Source organism: Chlorocebus sabaeus, chromosome 4 (genome assembly GCF_047675955.1).
Source record: "Chlorocebus sabaeus isolate Y175 chromosome 4, mChlSab1.0.hap1, whole genome shotgun sequence".
Classification (NCBI taxonomy): Eukaryota; Metazoa; Chordata; class Mammalia; order Primates; family Cercopithecidae; genus Chlorocebus; species Chlorocebus sabaeus.
Window position 1 is genome coordinate 18500732 of NC_132907.1, and position 21161 is coordinate 18521892.

Genomic DNA, 21161 nt, shown 5'->3' on the forward strand with positions numbered 1-21161 from the left:
TATACATATGTAACAAACCTGCACGTTATGCACATGTACCCTAGAACTTAAAGTATAATAATAAAAATAAACAAATAAATAAATAAAATGTGGCACATATACACCATGGAATACTATGCAGCCATAAAAAAAGGATGAGTTCATGTCCTTTGCAGGGACATGGATGCAGCTGGAAACCATTATTCTCAGCAAACTATCACAAAGACAGAAAACCAAACACCATATGTTCTCTCTCATAGGTGGGAACTAAACAATGAGAACCCTTGGACACAGAGCAGGGAACATCACACACCAGTGCCTGTCAGGGGATGGGGGACTGGAGGAGAGATAGCATTAGGAGAAATACCTAATGTAAAGGATGAGTTGATGGGTGCAGCAAACCAACAGGGCACATGTATACCTATGTATCAAACCTGCACATTGTACACATGTACCCTAGAACTTAAAGTATAATAAAAAGTAAAAAACAACTTTATACTGTAGGTCATGTTAATAAGCCTGCAGGCTGTAGTCCTTTGTAAGAAATAAAGCTCTCCTTTTCTATATTTATAGGTCTCAGGATTTAAGTCAACACTATATGTATTACTTATATTTACATATGTATAAAATAAGTAAACATGTTTCATTCTGCTCTGTTCTACCTGTAAACTACTCTTACATACACCATACATAAATGTTTCTTACATACCTACTTTTGCTGTTCTAGAATAATGCTTCTGTTTATCCATATTTCCTTTTAAAATCAGGTGTGTACAAAATAGCTAGCTAACAGAATACACACAGAATCCAGAACTGATTCATCAAAAGGTATTTTTTAAAAAGGTAATCTTATTACTCTTAAGTCATTTTTGTATTTATTACAAACCTCAAATATGTTAACAGTAACAGGGATTTTCAAACTGGAAGCTAACACCTCCTTCCACATCTCAGTTTTTAAGAAGATATTTGACAGTAGTGATTTACTCTCAAGTACAAATGATGCCATATAGCACAAGAGGATTATCTTTACAAACAGGTTTACTTTTAAAAAGAAAAGCTCATAGATGTAAAAACAAAATGTTAAAAAAAATTTTAAAAACTTTGTGGACTGTAAAAACAAAAACTAAAGTGCTTTTCAAACTTCTGAAGGAGGAGAAGGAAGGAAGAAAGAAGGAGGAAGGGAGGAGGAGGAGGAAGAAGAGGAGGACCAAGTAAATGTATCTGTGTCTAAGAACCAACTTTCCTGTATCTCTCAGATGTAGTAGGGGAAGGCTTCAGCTTAGGATGCAGAAAAGTGGAAAAGACCACTGTTCCTCTCACAACAACAAACATTCATCTGCAAAATCACAGCTGTACTTAACACCCATCAAAGGGCAAACAACCCCAAAAATAACTCAAAGAGAGATAAAAGACTAGCACTTGTTTACCTGGAACAGACAAGCAAGAAAGAATTCAGCTGAAGCTTGTGATGAATTGCTGTAAGACTAAAGGTTGGTTAGAAAGAGAATACAGAACCCCCAGAAGCCAAAGCTACATGGGTATCATCACCCCCTCACAGGCTCTTCTCCACAGATCTCACCAGGCACTCAGAAAAAAGACAGGAGGCCAGCCTCATTCAGGGTACAGGTCTAGGGGCGGCAAAGAGCAGCCACCAAAACTCACCTTTATCTCTTCCAAACAAAAGCCTTAAGTGGGAGGTAAAATGAGATAGCAAAGCCCATCTTCCTTAGGACACAGCTAAAGACCCACTGCAGCTGGGGAAAAGGCACAGGAAAAAAAATCCTCTAACCCTGAAGGTGGGACAGGAATACATCTATTACAGAGACCTTAGGCAGTGGTGGGGCAGGATCACTGAGAAGGGCAGATCTCTCCACTCCAGAGACACAGCCTGCCTCAGGCTGAAGCTGAACCAGAACACAAATATCTCCCCAATATGCCCACCATGCTCCAAGTATAAAGTAACAAGTAACAGCACTCTACTTCTGGGTGAAGAGTGTGTGAAGAGAAGCCCTCTCTGAGGGGCAGGCACAAAGGAGAAACCTGAAGTTAATGGAACAAACACCAAGAAAAAGCTTCTGGAAAAGCAGGCCTCACCCTAAACATAAGATAACAACAAAGGAATTTGAAGTCTCTGAGGTACTGAGGGCAGTCATGGCGAGCAAAAACCCAAACCCAGATCAATTTCTGACTGAATTACCTGACACCTGTCCCCCAACACCAGCACACCACCCATACACTAAAAGCCTAGTGCAACAGAAAAGCCATGTCCAGTGAGTCTTCAGCTGTGCCCTGAGGAGGATGGGCTTTGCTATCCTATCTTACCTCCTACTTAAGGCACAACACCTATTTATCTCAGTCTCTACTGTCTTCAAAAGATGTCTAGTTTTTAACAAAAAATTATGAGGCAAAAAAAGAAACAAGAAAAAAAAAAGACACATTGTCAAGTATGTTGAGACAAAGCAATCAACAAAACCATATTCACATATAACTCAGGTGTTGGCATTATCAGACAAGAAACTTAAAATAACTGACTAATATGTTCTTAGACTCTAGTCAAAAAGGAGGCCAACATGCATGAAGAGATGGGGCATCTTAGCATATACATATACATATGATATAGGAAATTACCAAATGGATATGCTAGAAATGAAAAATATTATAACAGAGATGACGAGTACCTTTGAGATGCTCACCAATATACTCAGCAAAACTAAGGGTGGGAAAGAATCAGTGAAACTGAAAATAGAAATTATATATACTGAAATGTAAAAGTAAAAAATAATGGAAATAAACAAAGAATAGAACATCTAAGAGATGTGGGGCAGTATCAAAAAGTCTGACACATATGTAATAAAAATTACAGAAAGAGATAATAAAGAAGTTACAAAAGAAATATGTAAAGAGACAATGAATAAGAATTTTCCAAAATTAATGAAGACTCTAAACCACAGATCCAAGAACATTAGACAACACTAAGGATAAACAGAAACACACACATATACATAACACACATCACACACATGTACTTAACATATCATATTCAAACAGCCCAAAACAAGAAATACAGAAAAAATATTGAAGACAGCCAGAGAAAACAAGATACACTAAATACAGAAGAACAAGGATAAGAATTATAGCAGACTTCTAGCCAGAAACTTTGCAAGCCAGAACGGATGAAAATGATGTGTTTAAAGTGCAAAAGAAAGTAAAAACAATAAAAACACCTGTGAACCCATATTATACTTATTGATAATATCTCTCAGATGAATGAAAAATAAAGTCTTTTTCAGAAAAAATCAGAGAACTGATTATCAGCAGACCTGTCCTATCAAAAATACTAAAGAAAAATTTTCTGGCAAAAAGATTATATGATACAAAAACATGGATTTCCACATACACACCCACACACACAAATGAAAAGTGCTGAAATGGCATTAATAAAGGCCAATGTAAAATTCATTTTTCCTTATTTTTAATTCTTTTCAAATTAAAAGCAAATTAAAATTAAAATCTAAAGCAAAAGTAGTGACACATGGAGACAGAAGAAGGATGGTGACCAGAGGCCGGGAAGGGTACTGGGCAGAAGCCAGGGCACCGGAGAGGTAGAGATGGTTAATTAATACAAAAATCATTAGAAAGAATAAATAACTTTGTATTTGACAGCACAACGGGGTGACTATAGTCAAAATAATTGTAGATTTTAAAATAACAAAAAGAGTATAACTAAATTGTAACACAAAGGATAAATGCTTGAGAGGATGACTACCCCATTTTCCATAGTGTAATTATTACACAATGCATGCCTGTATCAAAATATCTCATATATCCTATAAATATACACACCTACTATGTACCCATTAAAATTAAAAAAAAATTTTAAAGGTAATGTTCTGTGTGTTTCTAGCATATATAAAAATAAAATACATTTAAAAATTGTAGGGGGGTGGAGCAGGATGGCCGAATAGGAACAGCTCCAGTCTCCAGCTCCCAGCACGAGTGACACAAAAGACAGGTGATTTCTGCATTTTCAACTGAGGTACTGGGTTCATCTCACTAGGAAGTACGGGACAATCGGTGCTGGTCAGCTGCTGCAGCCCGACCAGTGAGAGCTGAAGCAGGGCGAGGCATCGCCTCACCTGGGAAGCGCAAGGGGGAAAGGAATCCCTTTTCCTAGCCAGGGGAACTGAGACACACAACACCTGGAAAATCAGGTAACTCCCACCCCAATACTGCGCTTTACCAAGGGTCTTAGCAAACGGGCACACCAGGAGATTATATCCCACACCTAGCCGGGAGGTCACACACCCACGGAGCCTCCCTCATTGCTATCACAGCAGTCTGCGATCTAACCCCGAGGCAGCAGTGAGGCTGGGGGAGGGGCACCCGCCATTGCTGAGGCTTAAGTAGGTAAACAAAGCCTCCGGGGAAGCTCGAACTGGGTGGAGCTCACAGCAGCTCAAGGAGGCCTGCCTGTCTCTGTAGACTTCACCTCTAGGGACAGGGCACAGCTAAACAACAACAACAACAACAACAAAAAAGCAGCAGAAACCTCTGCAGACACAAATGACTCTGTCTGACAGCTTTGAAGGGAGCAGTGGATCTCCCAACACGGAGGTTGAGATCTGAGAATGGACAGACTGCCTGCTCAAGTGGGTCCCTGACCCCTGAGTAGCCTAACTGGGAGACATCCCCCACTAGGTGCACACCGACACCCCACACCTCACATGGTGGAGTACACCCCTGAAAGGAAGCTTCCAAAGCAAGAATCAGACAGGTACACTCGCTGTTCAGAAATATTCTATCTTCTGCAGCCTCTGCTGCTGATAACCAGGCAAACAGGGTCTGGAGTGGACCTCAAGCAATCTCCAACAGACCTACAGCTGAGGGTCCTGACTGTTAGAAGGAAAACTAACAAACAGGAAGGACACCCACACCAAAACCCCATCAGTACATCACCATCATCAAAGACCAGAGGCAGATAAAACCACAAAGATGGGGAAAAAGCAGGGCAGAAAAGCTGGAAATTCAAAAAATAAGAGCACATCTCCCCCTGCAAAGGAATGCAGCTCATCACCAGCAACGGATCAAAGCTGGACGGAGAATGACTTTGACGAGTTGAGAGAAGGCTTCAGTCCATCAAACTTCTCAGAGCTAAAGGAAGAATTACGTACCCAGCGCAAAGAAACTAAAAATCTTGAAAAAAGAGTGGAGAATTGATAACTAGAATAATTAACGCAGAAAAGGCCATAAACAAACTGACAGATGAAAACCATGACACGAGAAATATGTGACAAATGCACAAGCTTCAGTAACCCACTCGATCAACTGGAAGAAAGAGTATCAGCGATTGAGGATCAAATGAATGAAATGACGCGAGAAGAGAAATCTAAAGAAAAAAGAAGAAAAAGAAATGAACAAAGCCTGCAAGAAGTATGGGATTATGTAAAAAGACCAAATCTACGTCTGATTGGGGTGCCTGAAAGTGAGGGAGAAAATGGAACCAAGTTGGAAAACACTCTTCAGGATATCATCCAGGAGAATTTCCCCAACCTAGTAGAGCAGGCCAACATTCAAATTCCGGAAATACAGAGAAAGCCACAAAGATACTCCTCGAGAAGAGCAACTCCAAGACACATAACTGCCAGATTCACCAAAGTTGAAATGAAGGAAAAAATCTTAAGGGCAGCCAGAGAGAAAGGTCGGGTTACCCACAAAGGGAAGCCCATCAGACTAACAGCAGATCTCTCGGCAGAAACGCTACAAGCCAGAAGAGAGTGGGGGCCAATATTCAACATTCTTAAAGAAAAGAATTTTAAACCCAGATTTTCATATCCAGCCAAACTAAGTTTCAAAAGTGAAGGAGAAATAAAATCCTTTACAGATAACCAAATGCTTAGAGATTTTGTCACCACCAGGCCTGCCTTACAAGAGACCCTGAAGGAAGCACTAAACATGGAAAGGAACAACCGGTACCAGTAATTGCAAAAACATGCCAAAATGTAAAGACCATCGAGGCTAGGAAGACATGGCATCAACTAACGAGCAAAATAACCAGTTAATATCATAATGGCAGGATCAAGTCCACACATAACAATCTTAACCTTAAATGTAAATGGACTAAATGCTCCAATTAAAAGACACAGACTGGCAAACTGGATAAAGAGTCAAGACCCTTCAGTTTGCTGTATTCAGGAGACCCATCTCACATGCAGAAATATACATAGGATCAAAATAAAGGGATGGAGGAAGATCTACCAAGCAAATGGAAAACAAAAAAAAGCAGGGGTTGCAATACTAGTCTCTGATAAAACAGACTTTAAACCATCAAAGATCAAAAGAGACAAAGAAGGCCATTACATAATGGTAAAGGGATCAATTCATCAGGAAGAGCTAACTATCCTAAATATATATGCACCCAATACAGGAGCACCTAGATTCATAAAGCAAGTCCTTAGAGACTTACAAAGAGACTTAGACTCCCATACAATAATAATGGGAGACTTCAACACCCCACTGTCAACATTAGACAGATCAACGAGACAGCAAGTTAACAAGGATATCCAGGAATTGAACTCATCTCTGCAGCAAGCAGACCTAATAGATATCTACAGAACTCTCCACCCCAAATCAACAGAATATACATTCTTCTCAGCACCACATCACACTTATTCTAAAATTGACCACATAATTGGAAGTAAAGCACTCCTCAGCAAATGTAAAAGAACAGAAATTATAACAAACTGTCTCTCAGACCACAGTGCAATCAAACTAGAAGTCAGGACTAAGAAACTCAATCAAAACCGCTCAACTACATGGAAACTGAATACCCTGCTCCTGAATGACTACTGGGTACATAACGAAATGAAGGCAGAAATAAAGATGTTCTTTGAAACCAATGAGAACAAAGATACAACATACCAGAATCTCTGGGACACATTTAAAGCGGTGTGTAGAGGGAAATTTATAGCACTAAATGCCCACACAAGAGCTGGAAAGATCTAAAATTGACACTCTAACATCACAATTAAAAGAACTAGAGAAGCAAGAGCAAACACATTCAAAAGCTAGCAGAAGGCAAGAAATAACTAATATCAGAGCAGAAGTGAAGGAGATAGAGACACAAAAAACCCTCCAAAAAAATCAATGAATCCAGGACTTGGTTTTTTGAAAAGATCAACAAAATTGATAGACAGCTAGCAAGACTAATAAAGAAGAAAAGAGAAGAATCAAATAGACGCAATAAAAAATGATAAAGGGGATATCACCACCAACCCCAAAGAAATACAAACTACCATCAGAGAATACTATAAACACCTCTACGCAAATAAACTGGAAAATCTAGAAGAAATGGATAATTTCCTGGACACTTACACTCTCCGAAGACTAAACCAGGAAGAAGCTGAATCCCTGAATAGACCAATAACAGGCTCTGAAATTGAGGCAATAATTAATAGCCTACCAACCAAAAAAAGTCCAGGACCAGATGGATTCACAGCTGAATTCTACCAGAGGTACAAGGAGGAGCTGGTACCATTCCTTCTGAAACTATTCCAATCAATAGAAAAAAAGGGAATCCTCCCTAACTCATTGTATGAGGCCAGCATCATCCTGATACCAAAGCCTGGCAGAGACACAACAAAAAAAGAGAATTTTAGACCAATATCCCTGATGAACATCGCTGCAAAAATCCTCAATAAAATACTGGCAAACCAGATCCAGCAGCACATCAAAAAGCTTATCCACCATGATCAAGTTGTATTCATCCCTGGGATGCAAGGCTGGTTCAACATAAGCAAATCAATAAAGGTAATCCAGCATATAAACAGAACCAAAGACAAAAACCACATGATTATCTCAATAGATGCAGAAAAGGCCTTTGAAAAAATTCAACAGCCCTTCATGCTAAAAACGCTCAATAAATTCGGTATTGATGGAACGTATCTCAAAATAATAAGAGCTATTTATGACAAACCCACAGCCAGTATCATACTAAATGGGCAAAAACTGGAAAAATTCCCTTTGAAAACTGGCACAAGACGGGGATGCCCTCTCTCACCACTCCTATTCAACATAGTGTTGGAAGTTCTGGCTAGGGCAATCAGGCAAGAGAAAGAAATCAAGGGGATTCAGTTAGGAAAAGAAGAAGTCAAACTGTCCCTGTTTGCAGATGACATGATTGTATATTTAGAAAACCCCATTGTCTCAGCCCAAAATCTCCTTAAACTGATAAGCAACTTCAGCAAAGTCTCAGGATACAAAATTAATGTGCAAAAATCACAAGCATTCTTATACACTAGTAACAGACAAACAGCCAAATCATGAATGAACTTCCATTCACAATTGCTTCAAAGAGAATAAAACACCTAGGAATCCAACTTACAAGGGATGTAAAGGACCTCTTCAAGGAGAACTACAAACCACTGCTCAGTGAAATAAAAGAGGACACAAACAAATGGAAGAACATACCATGCTCATGGATAGGAAGAATCAATATCGTGAAAATGGCCATACTGCCCAAGGTAATTTACAGATTCAATGCCATCCCCATCAAGCTACCAATGACTTTCTTCACAGAATTGGAAAAAACTGCTTTAAAGTTCATATAGAACCAAAAGAGAGCCCACGTCTCCAAGACAATCCTAAGTCAAAAGAACAAAGCTGGAGGCATCACGCTACCTGACTTCAAACTATACTACAAGGCTACAGTAACCAAAACAGCATGGTACTGGTACCAAAACAGAGATATAGACCAATGGAACAGAACAGAGTCCTCAGAAATAATACCACACATCTACAGCCATCTGATCTTTGACAAACCTGAGAGAAACAAGAAATGGGGAAAGGATTCCCTATTTCATAAATGGTGCTGGGAAAATTGGCTAGCCATAATTAGAAAGCTGAAACTGGATCCTTTCCTTACTCCTTATACGAAAATTAATTCAAGATGGATTAGAGACTTAAATGTTAGACCTAAAACCATAAAAACCCTAGAAGAAAACCTAGGTAATACCATTCAGGATATAGGCATGGGCAAGGACTTCATGTCTAAAACACCAAAAGCAATGGCAACAAAAGCCAAAATTGACAAATGGGATCTAATTAAACTAAAGAGCTTCTGCACAGCAAAAGAAACTACCATCAGAGTGAACAGGCAACCTACAGAATGGGAGAACATTTTTGCAACCTACTCATCTGACAAAGGGCTAATATCCAGAACCTACAAAGAACTCAAACAAATTTACAAGAAAAAAACAAACAACCCCATCAAAAAGTGGGCAAAGGATATGAACAGACATTTCTCAAAAGAAGACATTCATACAGCCAACAGACACATGAAAAAATGCTCATCATCACTGGCCATCAGAGAAATGCAAATCAAAACCACAATGAGATACCATCTCACACCAGTTAGAATGGCAATCATTAAAAAGTCAGGAAACAACAGGTGCTGGAGAGGATGTGGAGAAATAGGAACACTTTTACACTGTTGGTGGGATTGTAAACTAGTTCAACCATTATGGAAAACAGTATGGCGATTCCTCAAGGATCTAGAACTAGAAGTACCATATGACCCAACCATCCCATTACTGGGTATATACCCAAAGGATTATAGATTATGCTACTATAAAGACACATGCACATGTATGTTTATTGCGGCACTATTCACAATAGCAAAGACTTGGAATCAACCCAAATGTCCATCAGTGACAGACTGGATTAAGAAAATGTGGCACATATACACCATGGAATACTATGCAGCCATAAAAAAGGATGAGTTTGTGTCCTTTGTAGGGACATGGATGCAGCTGGAAACCATCATTCCCAGCAAACTATCGCAAGAACAGAAAACCAAACAACGCATGTTCTCACTCATAGGTGGGAACTGAACAATGAGAACACTTGGACTCGGGAAGGGGAACATCACACACCGGGGCCTATCATGGGGAGGGGGGAGGGGGGAGGGGGGAGGGATTGCATTGGGAGTTATACCTGATGTAAATGACGAGTTGATGGGTGTAGCACACCAACATGGCACAGGTATACATATGTAACAAACCTGCACGTTATGCACATGTACCCTAGAACTTAAAGTATAATAATAATAATAGTAATAAAAAAAGAAGACATATAAATGGCAAAGAGGTATAAGAAAAAAAAAGAAAAAGAAAGAAAATCAGTGTATCAAAGAGATTCCCATGTTTGTTGCAGCCCTGTGGACAACAGCCCAGATCTGGAAGCAACCCTAGTGTGCATCAACAGAAGAATGGATAAAGAAGAAAAAAAATGTGGTACACATACACAATGGAGTACTATTCAGGCATGAAAAAGAATAAGATTCAGTCATTTGCAATAACATGGATGGAACTGGAGGTCATTATGTTAAGTGAAGTAAGTCTGGCACCGAAAGGCAAACTTTGCATGTTCTCGCTTATTTGTGGCAGCTAAAAATCAAAACAATTAAACTCATGGAGATAGAGAATAGAAGGATGGTTGCTAGAGGCTGGAAGGGTAGCAGGGGGGGTTGGAGAGAAGTGGGGATGGTTAACGGGTTAAAAAATAGAAAAAAATTAGAATCTGATAGCACAACAGGGCGACTATAGTCAATAACAATTTAGCTATGTGTTTTAAAATAACTAAAACAGTATAATTGGATTGTTTGTAACACAAAGGATGCATGCTTGAGGGGATGAATATCCCATTTTCCATGATGTGATTATTATACCTTGCATGCCTGTGTCAAAGTATCTCATGTACCCAATAAATATATATACTTGCTATGTACTCACAAAAATTAAAAATAAAAAAATTTAAAAAGAAAAAAAAATTGTATAAAGGTTGGGAAGGGGGAACTGAGAGTACTCTGCTGGGCAGTCTTTACAGAACACATGAAGCAGAGTAATATTATTTGAATACAGACTATGATTAATTAGAGACATATATTGTAAAAACTAGGGCATCACTAAAAAACATTTTTAAGAGATATAAATAACGATGAAATAGGGGAGAAGACAGAGTCATTAACAGATACTCAACTGATCCAAAAAAAAGGCGAAAAGAAAGGAAAAGAAACAAAGAATAGTTGTAATAAACAGAAAATAGATGGTAAAATGACAGATTTTAATCCAAGGAGATCAGTAATTATATTAAATATAAATGGCATAAGCACATTAATTAAAAGAGACTGTCAACTTAATATATAGATGTCAACTTCATATATAAAGTAGATTTTTTGGTTGGCAACCTATAGTTGGGTCTGCAAAAGCATTTTGAACATTTTACAAAATGTTAAAAAAAAAAAAGTACAAAAGCATTTTGAACATTTTGAAGCATTTTAGAACATTTTACCCAATAATGGCAGGTTATATATTCTTTCAAGTGCATGCAGGAGTGTTAATTTCAGAGTTTTAAAATTTCTAGCAACGTTATATCTATATGGTTTCTTAAATCTGTATCTGCACTCAATCTGTTATACGACACGTTGTTTTGGTTGAAAATGAAGAAATCTGCTTCGCACGGTATACTGTTAGAAAAGGGAGGAACTTAAGCTCTCTGAAAGGAAGGCCCCAATAGTCCTTAGATCATACTTAGAAAAACTATTAGGAAATAAGCTGCATACAAAGTTAGCAAGCTATTTATCTTCTCCACATTCTCAACACTCAGTGGGCAGAGAACTTTATAACAAATACTAACTACATTGGTTAAAGAGCTAGTCAAGAAACAAACATTGTTAGTAAATATTCCAGAGTAAGTTAACTTATTGTGTGGAAATCACTGATGTACCTGGATTCACTGCAAACTAAATGATAATGTAAATATAATAAAGTAGAAAAGAACATAACATCCTAAGCTTCTAGTCTGAAGATCTGGGTTAAAACCTCAGTTCCTAATAATTTCCCAAAAGACCGTAAAGATTAAATAATACAAAGTACTGAACTCTAAAGCAGTATATATTATATGTACATGTAAGAGAATCTGATAAGCACTAGCTTCTTCTGGTAGTTATAGAAAGAATATTACCTTTCCTCATGAAGAGTTTGAGATTTTGCTTTGGGAAAAAAAAAATCTCTTTTTCTGGTTATATAAACAGAAAGGATGAACCAAAGTTTTTCAATTTTGCCAGAAAATATGGAAAGAATCAGAAGGGAAGGAAGGAGTGTGTATGTGTGTAAAATGAAGCAACAGAGTAAATAAGGCAATTATCTACTGTAGCAATACAACTGTACAAAAAAACAAAATATAATCACAATATACTAGAAAGTGTAGCTGTAAATACTATTTACATAGTAATAAATAAAGAACTCCAAATACTAGTCTAACCTAAAATCATTGTTACATGTAACAGAAGGACTGTGAGGAGAAAGGAAGTATGTGTGTCGGGGAAAAGGGACAACACAAGCTTTAGAAAAGCTGAAGCTTTATTCTCCATAGCAGCAAATGAGTAGAAGACAACTAAAACTTAAAAATCAAGAAATGGAAATCCACTTCCAGCATGACAGAATGAGGAAGTCAACAAATCCACTTCTCAAAATACCATAAATATGGATCAAACTCAAAAACAACCGTTTCAGTATTCTGACCAAAGGCACACAAAATAACAAACTGAGAAACATCTATTCATGGAAACTACTGAACTCTGGTAAGAACAGCATGAGTGTGTGGCATTCTTGATTAGAACTGCTCTCATTCCCCACAACTCTCTCGGCAACGTATTTCAACCGAGGTAGGGCAAATCATAAAAATTGGCACCCTCACTGCAACTCCCAGAAGGAACTCAAAATGACCAAGTGGAAAGTATGCCAGAAATGCAGGGTTGGTTTACAAAAGTCAATCAATGTAACTCACCATATTAACAGAGTAAGAGGACAAAGATCACATGACTATCTCCAGAGATCATGGCAACAGAAAAGCATCTGGAAAAATCCAACACTATTCATGATTTAAAAAAAAAAAAAAACCTCTCAACAAACTGGAAACAGAAGAGAGGTTCCTCAGATCAACAAAGGGCATCTACCAAAAAAAACCTACAGTCAATATCATCCTTAATGGTGAATGCTTTCTCTTAAAATTGGGAATAAGGCATGGATGTTACTCTTTGTACTTCTATTCTCACTATCCTAGAAGCTGTAGCCAGTTTAATAAAGCAAAAGGAGGAAAAAAGAAGGTGGATTGTTTAAAGATAACTACTTTGGAAGGAACAAGCAAACATTTTTATTTGCAGAAGACATTGTCATAATGTATATGGAGTACCAAGAAACCTGAGCATGCATGGGCACCAGCACATGTACACACACAAGCTACTAGAATTAGTGAAGGAGGTTACCAAGGTAGAATGACACAAGATCAATATATGAAAGACAACTTTATTTCTAACTACGAGCAACAAACAATCCAAAGAGGAAATTAAAATAATTCCACCTAAAATAACATAAAAAGGATAAAATACTGAGTAACGAATTTAATAACAGAAGTGTAAGATTTGTGCAATTAAAACTGAAGAACATGGCTGAGAGAAATTATAAAAACCTAAATAAATGGAGAAAAATCCATATTCACAAAATCAATGCTGTTAGGGTATCAATTCTCCCCAAACTGGCTTACAATGTTAACGCAATCCTTATCAAAATCACAGCAGGGTTTTATTTTTATTTTAATTTTTTGTTTTTTGTAGAAACAGGCTGAGTTCAAAATCTAAATAAAATGCAAAGGACTCTGAATAGCCAAAACAATTCTGAAAAAGAAGACAGTCAAAAGACTTGACTCATTATAAAGCAACATTAGTCAAGAAAGGCATATTGGTATAAAGACAGGCATATAGTTCAACAGATCAGAATTGAGTCCAAAAATAAATCCTACATCACTGGTCAATAGCTTTGCAAGAAAAGTGTCCAAAGAATTCAATGGGAAAAGTATAAAAATAGACCTATCCATATACAGCCAAGTGATTTTTCAACAAAAGTACAAAAAGATAATTTACAAAATACAGTCTTTTTAACAAATAGTGGAGGAATATTTGGATACCCATAGCAAAAAGATGCATTTAGACCTTCACACAAAATACAGACCAATAATCATATACAATAAACAAAAATTAATTCAAAATGTGTTACACACCTAAACACAAGAGATAAACCACAAACATCTAGAAGAAAATATAAGAGAAAATCTTTCTGGCCACGGGTTATGCAAAAGGATCTTAGACATGATAGTAACAGGACAAGACCAAAAAATTAATAAATCAGACCCTTAAAATTGAATGTTTTTGTGCTTTAGGCACCACTAAGAAGCCACACACTGGGATAAAATATCTGCAAATTGTTAAGCAACAAAACAAAACAACTTCTATCTCCAATACAGAACTCTTACAAAAAAATATATTTTAAAAATAAACTTAATAGTAAGAAGTCAACAACCAAATTTTTAAAATAGATAACTTGAACAAACATTTCACCAAAAAAGACACACGTGTCTAATAAGCAAATAAAAAGGTGCTCAAACTTCATCAGTAACTAGGGAAATGTAAATTAAAGCCACAATAAGATACTACTACTACGCACCCACTAAAATGGCAATAATCAAAAGACAAAAGATGAGTGTTAGTGAGGATACAGAGAAACTAGAACCTTCAGACATTGTTGATGGGAATGTGAAATGGCACAGCCACTTTAGAAATGCTGATGGGAATGTGAAATGGCACAGCCACTTTAGAAAACAGCTTGGCAGTTTCTTAAAAATTTAGACATGTTTTAAAAAAAAAAAAAGTTTCATCCCAGTAAGGCTACTTCTAGGAATATTGTTATGGTAACTCTTAAAAATATAATCAAGAGAAATGAATATATGACCATAGACAGACTTGTACATGCTGTTACAGTTTGGATATTTGACCCCCCAAACCTCACACTGAAATCTGATCCCCAATGTTGGAAGTGGGGCCTAGCAGGAGGTGTTTGTGTTATGAGGGTAGATCCCTCATGAATGGCCTGGTGCAGTCCTCACGATAAGGATTAAGTTCTCTACTAGTTTCCAAAAGAGCTGGTTATTAAAAAGAGGCTGGCACCTCTCCCCCAACTGGGTTCTTCTTTCTCGCCACGTGATCTCTGCTCACATCTGCTCCCGTTTGCTTTCTACCACAAGGAGAAACAATCTGAGGGCCTCACTAGAAGCAAATGCTGGCACCATAGTTCTTGTACACTCTGCAGAACCATGAGCCAAACAAATCTCTAAATTACCCAGCCTCAGGTGTTCCTCTGGAGCAACATAAATGAACTAAGACACATGCATATTCATGGTATTATCCAAAAACCCAAAAGTTGAAAAAACGCAAATATCCGTTAACTGGTGAATGCATAAATAAAATGTAATGTAGCAATACAATGGAAAACTATTTAACAATTAAAAAGAAATGAATTACTAACACATTTTGCAGCCCAAATAAACTTCAAAAACATTAAGTAAAAGAAAACAGCAAGACTGTTCTATGATTCCATTTACATGAAATGCTCAGAAAAGAGAAATTTTTAGACACAGGCAACAGATCAGTGGTTTCCTGGAGCTAGCGGGAAGGAATGAGAATTGTGTGCAAATGAATCCAGGAAAATTTTAGGAAGGATGGAAAAGTTCTAAAACTGATTGTAGTAATGACTGCGCAACTCGATTAATGTACTTAAAAATCACTGAATTGGGTGAAGGATATGAACAGACACTTCTCAAAAGAAATTTATGCAGCCAACATGAAAAAAAGCTCATCATCGCTGGTCATTAGAGAAATGCAAATTAAAACCACAATGAGATACTATCTATCTCATGCCACTTAAAATGGTGATTATTAAAAAGTCAGGAAACAACAGATGCTGGCAAGACTATGGAGAAATAGGAACGCTTTAACACTGTTGGTGGGAGTGTAAATTAGTTCAACCATTGTGGAAGACAGTGTGGTGATTCCTGAAGGATCTAGAACGAGAAATACCATTTGACCAGCAATTCTATTACTGGGTATATAACCAAAGGAATATAAATCATTCTGCCATAAAGACACATACAAACATAATGTTTACTGCAGCACTATTCACAACAGCAAAGACTTGGAACCAACCCAAATGCCCATCAATGATAGACTGGATAAAGAAAACGTAGCACATATATACCATGGAATACTATGCAGCCATAAAAAAGAAATGAGTTCATGTCCTTCGCAAGGACATGGATGAAGCTGGAAGTCATCACTGTCAGCAGACTAACACAGGAACAGAAAACTAAACACCTCATGTTCTCACTCGTAAGTGGGAGTTGAACAATGAGAAGACATGGACACAGGGAGGTGAACATCACAAACCAGGGCCTGTCAGGGGGTAGGGGGCAAGGGGAGGGAGAGCATTAGGACAAATACCTAATGTACACGGGGCTTAAAACCTAGATGATGGGTTGATAGGTGCAGCAAACCACCATGGCACATGTACACCTACGTAACAGACCTGCACGTTCTGCACATGTATCCCAGAACTTAGTTAAAAAAAAAAAAAAAACATTTAATTTTTCCATAAGAGTGGGTGAATTTTATAGTATGTACAATATATCCTAATAAGGCTACTTAAAACCAAGGAATGGCAGTATATGATCATTATTTACAATATAAAGGTAAATGCCCACACAAGTCAGGGGCAAGAACCGTTGGTAGAAAATGATTAAAATGGGGTCATTATTTTACCAAAAAAATATTTGTACAGTTACTTAAAACTGTATATAAAATAACCTGTATACAAAGATGTATCACTTTTATAAATATTAAAATACTTTTAAAGATATTCTCTACAAGCTAAAAAAAGGTTTGGGGGTCCAAACACATATGATAAAACTAAAATTATAGCTAGAGAATGACAAAGATTATCAAAATTCAACCTAATGACTACCTATGGAGCAGGGAAATGGAAACATACCAGTGCTTCAGCAGTATTGATAATGTTTCATTTCTTTAAATTGACCAGTGGGCTCACAGTTCATAGATGACTCATTATTATGCCTGTTAACTTGTGTTTCAAGTATTCTTTGGTATGCATTAAATATATCATAATTAAAAAGTGGGAGAAAGTACTATTTTGAAAATTGTCTTCAAAGCTCCAAATAATGGCTCTATAAAATATAATCTATAACAAATCACAGTTCACTTATAGATCATAAAATGTAAATGACAAAATCTAGGAGGGTCCAAAAAAAGTTTAAAATTAATTACAACTACCATTTATTCACCATCTATAATGCAAAACTTGCATACATTATCTCTAATCCTCCTTTCAACTCTACAAACATCCCTCATTTAAACCTAACAAACTGAGGCTCTGAGTTTTACTGCATGTGCTCAGAACCACACAGCTTTTTAAGTGGGGAAGTCAGGATCACCAAGCACTGTGCAAATATTCTTTCTCAGTCTGTTTCTAATAGTTACTCAACAACATTCAACAATAATGCTGCCTTGTTAATAATTACCTAGTATTTTGATGTATTTGCACAAAGACTAGTGATTTGTGGAAGTACAAAATTCAGGACCAAGTTGGGTTTTTTTTTTTTTTTTGAGACAGTATCTCACTCTGTCGCCCAGGCTGGAGTGCAATGGCACGATCTTGGCTCACTGCAACCTCTGCCTCCCGGGTTCAGGCGATTCTCCTGCCTCAAGCTGGGATTACAGGCACATGCCATCACACTCAGCTAATTTTTTGTATTTTTAGTAAAGATGGGGTTTCGCCATGTTGGCCAGGCTGGTCTCAAACGCCTGACCTCATGTGATCCGCCAGCCTCTGCCTCCCAAAGTGCTGGGATTACAGACATGAGCCACCACACCCAGCCCCAAGTTACAATTTTGTAAACTACATAAATAACAAAATGACAACTTCATGTCCTGATACCTAATAAACTTAACTTTTTTTTTTTTTTTTTTTTTTTTTTTTAAATTCTTTTTTTTTTGAGACGGAGTCTCGCTCTGTCACCCAGGCTGGAGTGCAGTGGCCGGATCTCGGCTCACAGCAAGCTCCGCCTCCCGGGTTCACGCCATTCTCCTGCCTTAGCCTTAACTTAACTTTAAAAAACACATACATTTGAAACTTTACTATATAATTTTCCTTCAGATTTTTACAATGAGATTACCTTATGGAGAACAAAGTCCTGTAAATATATCAATATAAGGAAATGCCAGAGATACATAACAGGAAGGTATATTAATGATTATAAATACTTTAATTCATCTTTCCCCACAAAAAATATTCCTCTCGGGGTTGGGCACAGTGGCTCATGTCGGTAATCCCAGCACTTTGCAGGGGCTGATGTGGGTGGAGGCCAAGGTGGGCGGATCACCTGAGGTCAGGAGTTCAAGACCAGCCTGACCAAAAAGGTTAAACCCTGTCTCTACTAAAATTACAAAATTAGCCAGGCATGGTGGTGCACGCCTGTAATCCCAGCTACCTGGGAGGCTGAGGCAGGAGAACTGCTTGAACCCAGGAGGCAAAGGTTGCAGTGAGCCGAGATCAAGCCACTGCACTCCAGCCTGGGCAACAAGAGCGAAACTCCGTCTCAAAAAAAAAAAAAAAGTATTCCTCTCAGTTCTACTCTGCACAGTGAAAACCAGATTATTAATATATTTGTATATACTCTAAAAGACTGAGATGCAACAAGAACTCAGCCTAGGGATCAATAATGCCAGAAGTAAAAATGTTCAATCAGGTATTTTTATTTCAACTGCCAAAATGGGGGAAAACAAAAAATACCAAGTGACTTCAGGAAATAAAAGGCAGAAAGTTGGCTTTTAGTCATTTATTTTGGCTACATAAATCACAGAAGGTTTAAAATCCAAATTCCCTAGTCTCAGGTCACTTTTTAAAAAAAGTTTCATAAAGATATCCTCACTCCTACCAGCCAGCATCATCACAGGTCGGTAACATATTGGTAATGTGATGGAGGTCATTAGGCAGAGGTTAGACGTCAAAAATAAATAGAAAAAGCCTTGTGAGCCACGCTTAGATAATGAAGAAAATAAAAGCAATAACTCAGATCATGCAAGGAGTAAATACGTCCCTTTCATTCCTCTGCAACCCATGTCTACAGGGGAAGCTCTTTCTGTTCCTTGGCAACCAATCTCCCATATTTTAATGTATCCAAAGGTTCTTTTCTCCTTTCCCTTCTCCCATCATTTCTTCCCTTCACTCCTCCTCTCATCATTTCTTCTCTTTATGCCGTATCTAAGTAATAATTTACTTCTTCATTGTCTGACACCTTTTCTCTCCAAATTCCCTAATGTTCTCCCATCTCCTGTTCTCTTCTGTTTTTCCCCCATCTGTTTACAGATCTGGGTTTCTAACTCTGTGTGTGTGTGTGTGTGCGCGCGCGCGCGTGTGTGTGTGTTACACATTCTGGTTAACTAAAGAGATTCTAGGTTGCAATGGAAAAATATATTGAACACTTAAATGTGGCCCTCTAATTTCCTTAATATATCTTTAACAACACATGCATATATCCTAGTAATGTTACCCCTTATTCATGAGGTTGAAATGGTTTGTTATTCACAAATGAGTTTACTCAAATAAAAATGAGTTAAAAAACTATTAAATATATGACCCATATAGGACTATCATTTCCATCAGTATTTCCCAATACTTCTTAAAGCAATAGTTCAACAAATAATGGTTGCATAGTCAAGTCATAAAGCACAAATCATACTAGGTACTTAAAGAGTGTAAGAAATCCTGAAATGAAGAAACTTGCTTAACCGTATTATCCTGATGTTCCCAAATTTACTAAGCTTATGAGCTCTTTTTTTTCCCAGCACCTATTAATATCCCATAGAACATGCACTTAGGAAATGCTAACCCTAACCACTGATTAAAATGTACTATGTAAAGCATCATACTTAACCTAGTAGCATAAATGTCTTCAAAATGTTGCTGCCTTTGAAAAAACCTAAAATGAATTTATAAAGAAAATAATCCAAGTTGTTAGGTGCAAATGGCTTGTTTTAAATATTGCATGTATATTTACCTTTCCTAGGTTAATTTAAAAATCAAAACTGTAAGCACCAATTGGGATTTTGAAGGTGGGGGTGGGGTGGGCAAAGAGCAAAATTTTCCTTAAAGTATAACATATGGAAGAGAATATTTTACAAATACTGACTTCTAAGACCGTTCTTATTTTTCCATCAATTTTCATGTTTGGTCTTTTTGTCAAACGGAAGAAAAAAAATGGAATTTTATGACTTACAAAATCCAATAAATACACAGGCATGCTATATTGAGCTTTCCTGAACGTATGTTATACAACAATACAAGAATTTTTTAATGAAAATGCGTCAATTTTCCCTTTAATGTGTACTACGAATTATTTACTTCACAGGTTTCAAAGAGTGTATTTTAAAGTACACACATTTTACCTGAAAGCTCCATAAAGTGGTCTGTACCAACAGACGAATGAACAAGGAGTAAAAAGTAAGAACCACAGGATACTCAATCCAAAATCAACCGCTCTTGCAGAATCAACACAAAACCAAGCCAAGCATCCGAAGATATTTAGAAACAGTGTTACTGCATGGACTGTGGAATCAGAAAACAAAATAGAAAAAGAAATGATTACATTCAATTTATGAATTCATCCAACAAAAAATTGTAAATAAAAAAATACTTTCTAAGAGTAAATGTATTCTACCCCATGTTTCCATTTATATTTTTCAAAACACTGCTGTATCTTATATATTTGATTTGAAAACAGAGTATACACAGGAAAGCGAGTCTTAATACATGTAATGTTTGGCAAAAATTCTGTTGGCCCTCGCCTCCTCACAATGACGTAGCTAAACCAGAGGCACACTACCTTAAGGGCTTCTTCCCGAAAAGGAAACATATGATGTCTCTTGATCTGAAGCCCAAGAAAAAAAGCAGTGCCTGCCAGGAAAAGACGCAGGACTTAGGAGGAAAAACTGTATCTTTACAGAATGGGGCTGCAGACTAAAAACTGGACTAAAAATACTAATACAGTAGCAATTTCTAGTGACTGTATAGTCAATGCATAACGATTATTCATTCATCTTCATAGAGCTGTCCATTTGTAAAATCCTGAAAAGAAACTTGCGTTTTGGTAGAGGATTAAATTTATTAAGTCCTCTCTTCACTCCCCCACACTACATGATGCATTTTAGTTACTGTGACAGGCTT

The 21161-nt window shown here is 37.3% G+C and overlaps 1 protein-coding gene across 3 annotated transcripts in view; it reads right to left on the reverse strand.

The window, feature by feature from the left end:
• The window catches only part of SCAMP1 (secretory carrier membrane protein 1), a 125812-nt gene that overhangs the window by 38792 nt on the left and 65859 nt on the right, over positions 1–21161 (reverse strand). For all 3 annotated transcript variants that reach the window (XM_007976164.3, XM_007976174.3, XM_007976184.3), the window contains one exon: positions 20384–20543. In XM_007976164.3, the coding sequence (XP_007974355.2) occupies positions 20384–20543 (160 nt within the window). The remainder of the gene's footprint in view (positions 1–20383; positions 20544–21161) is intronic.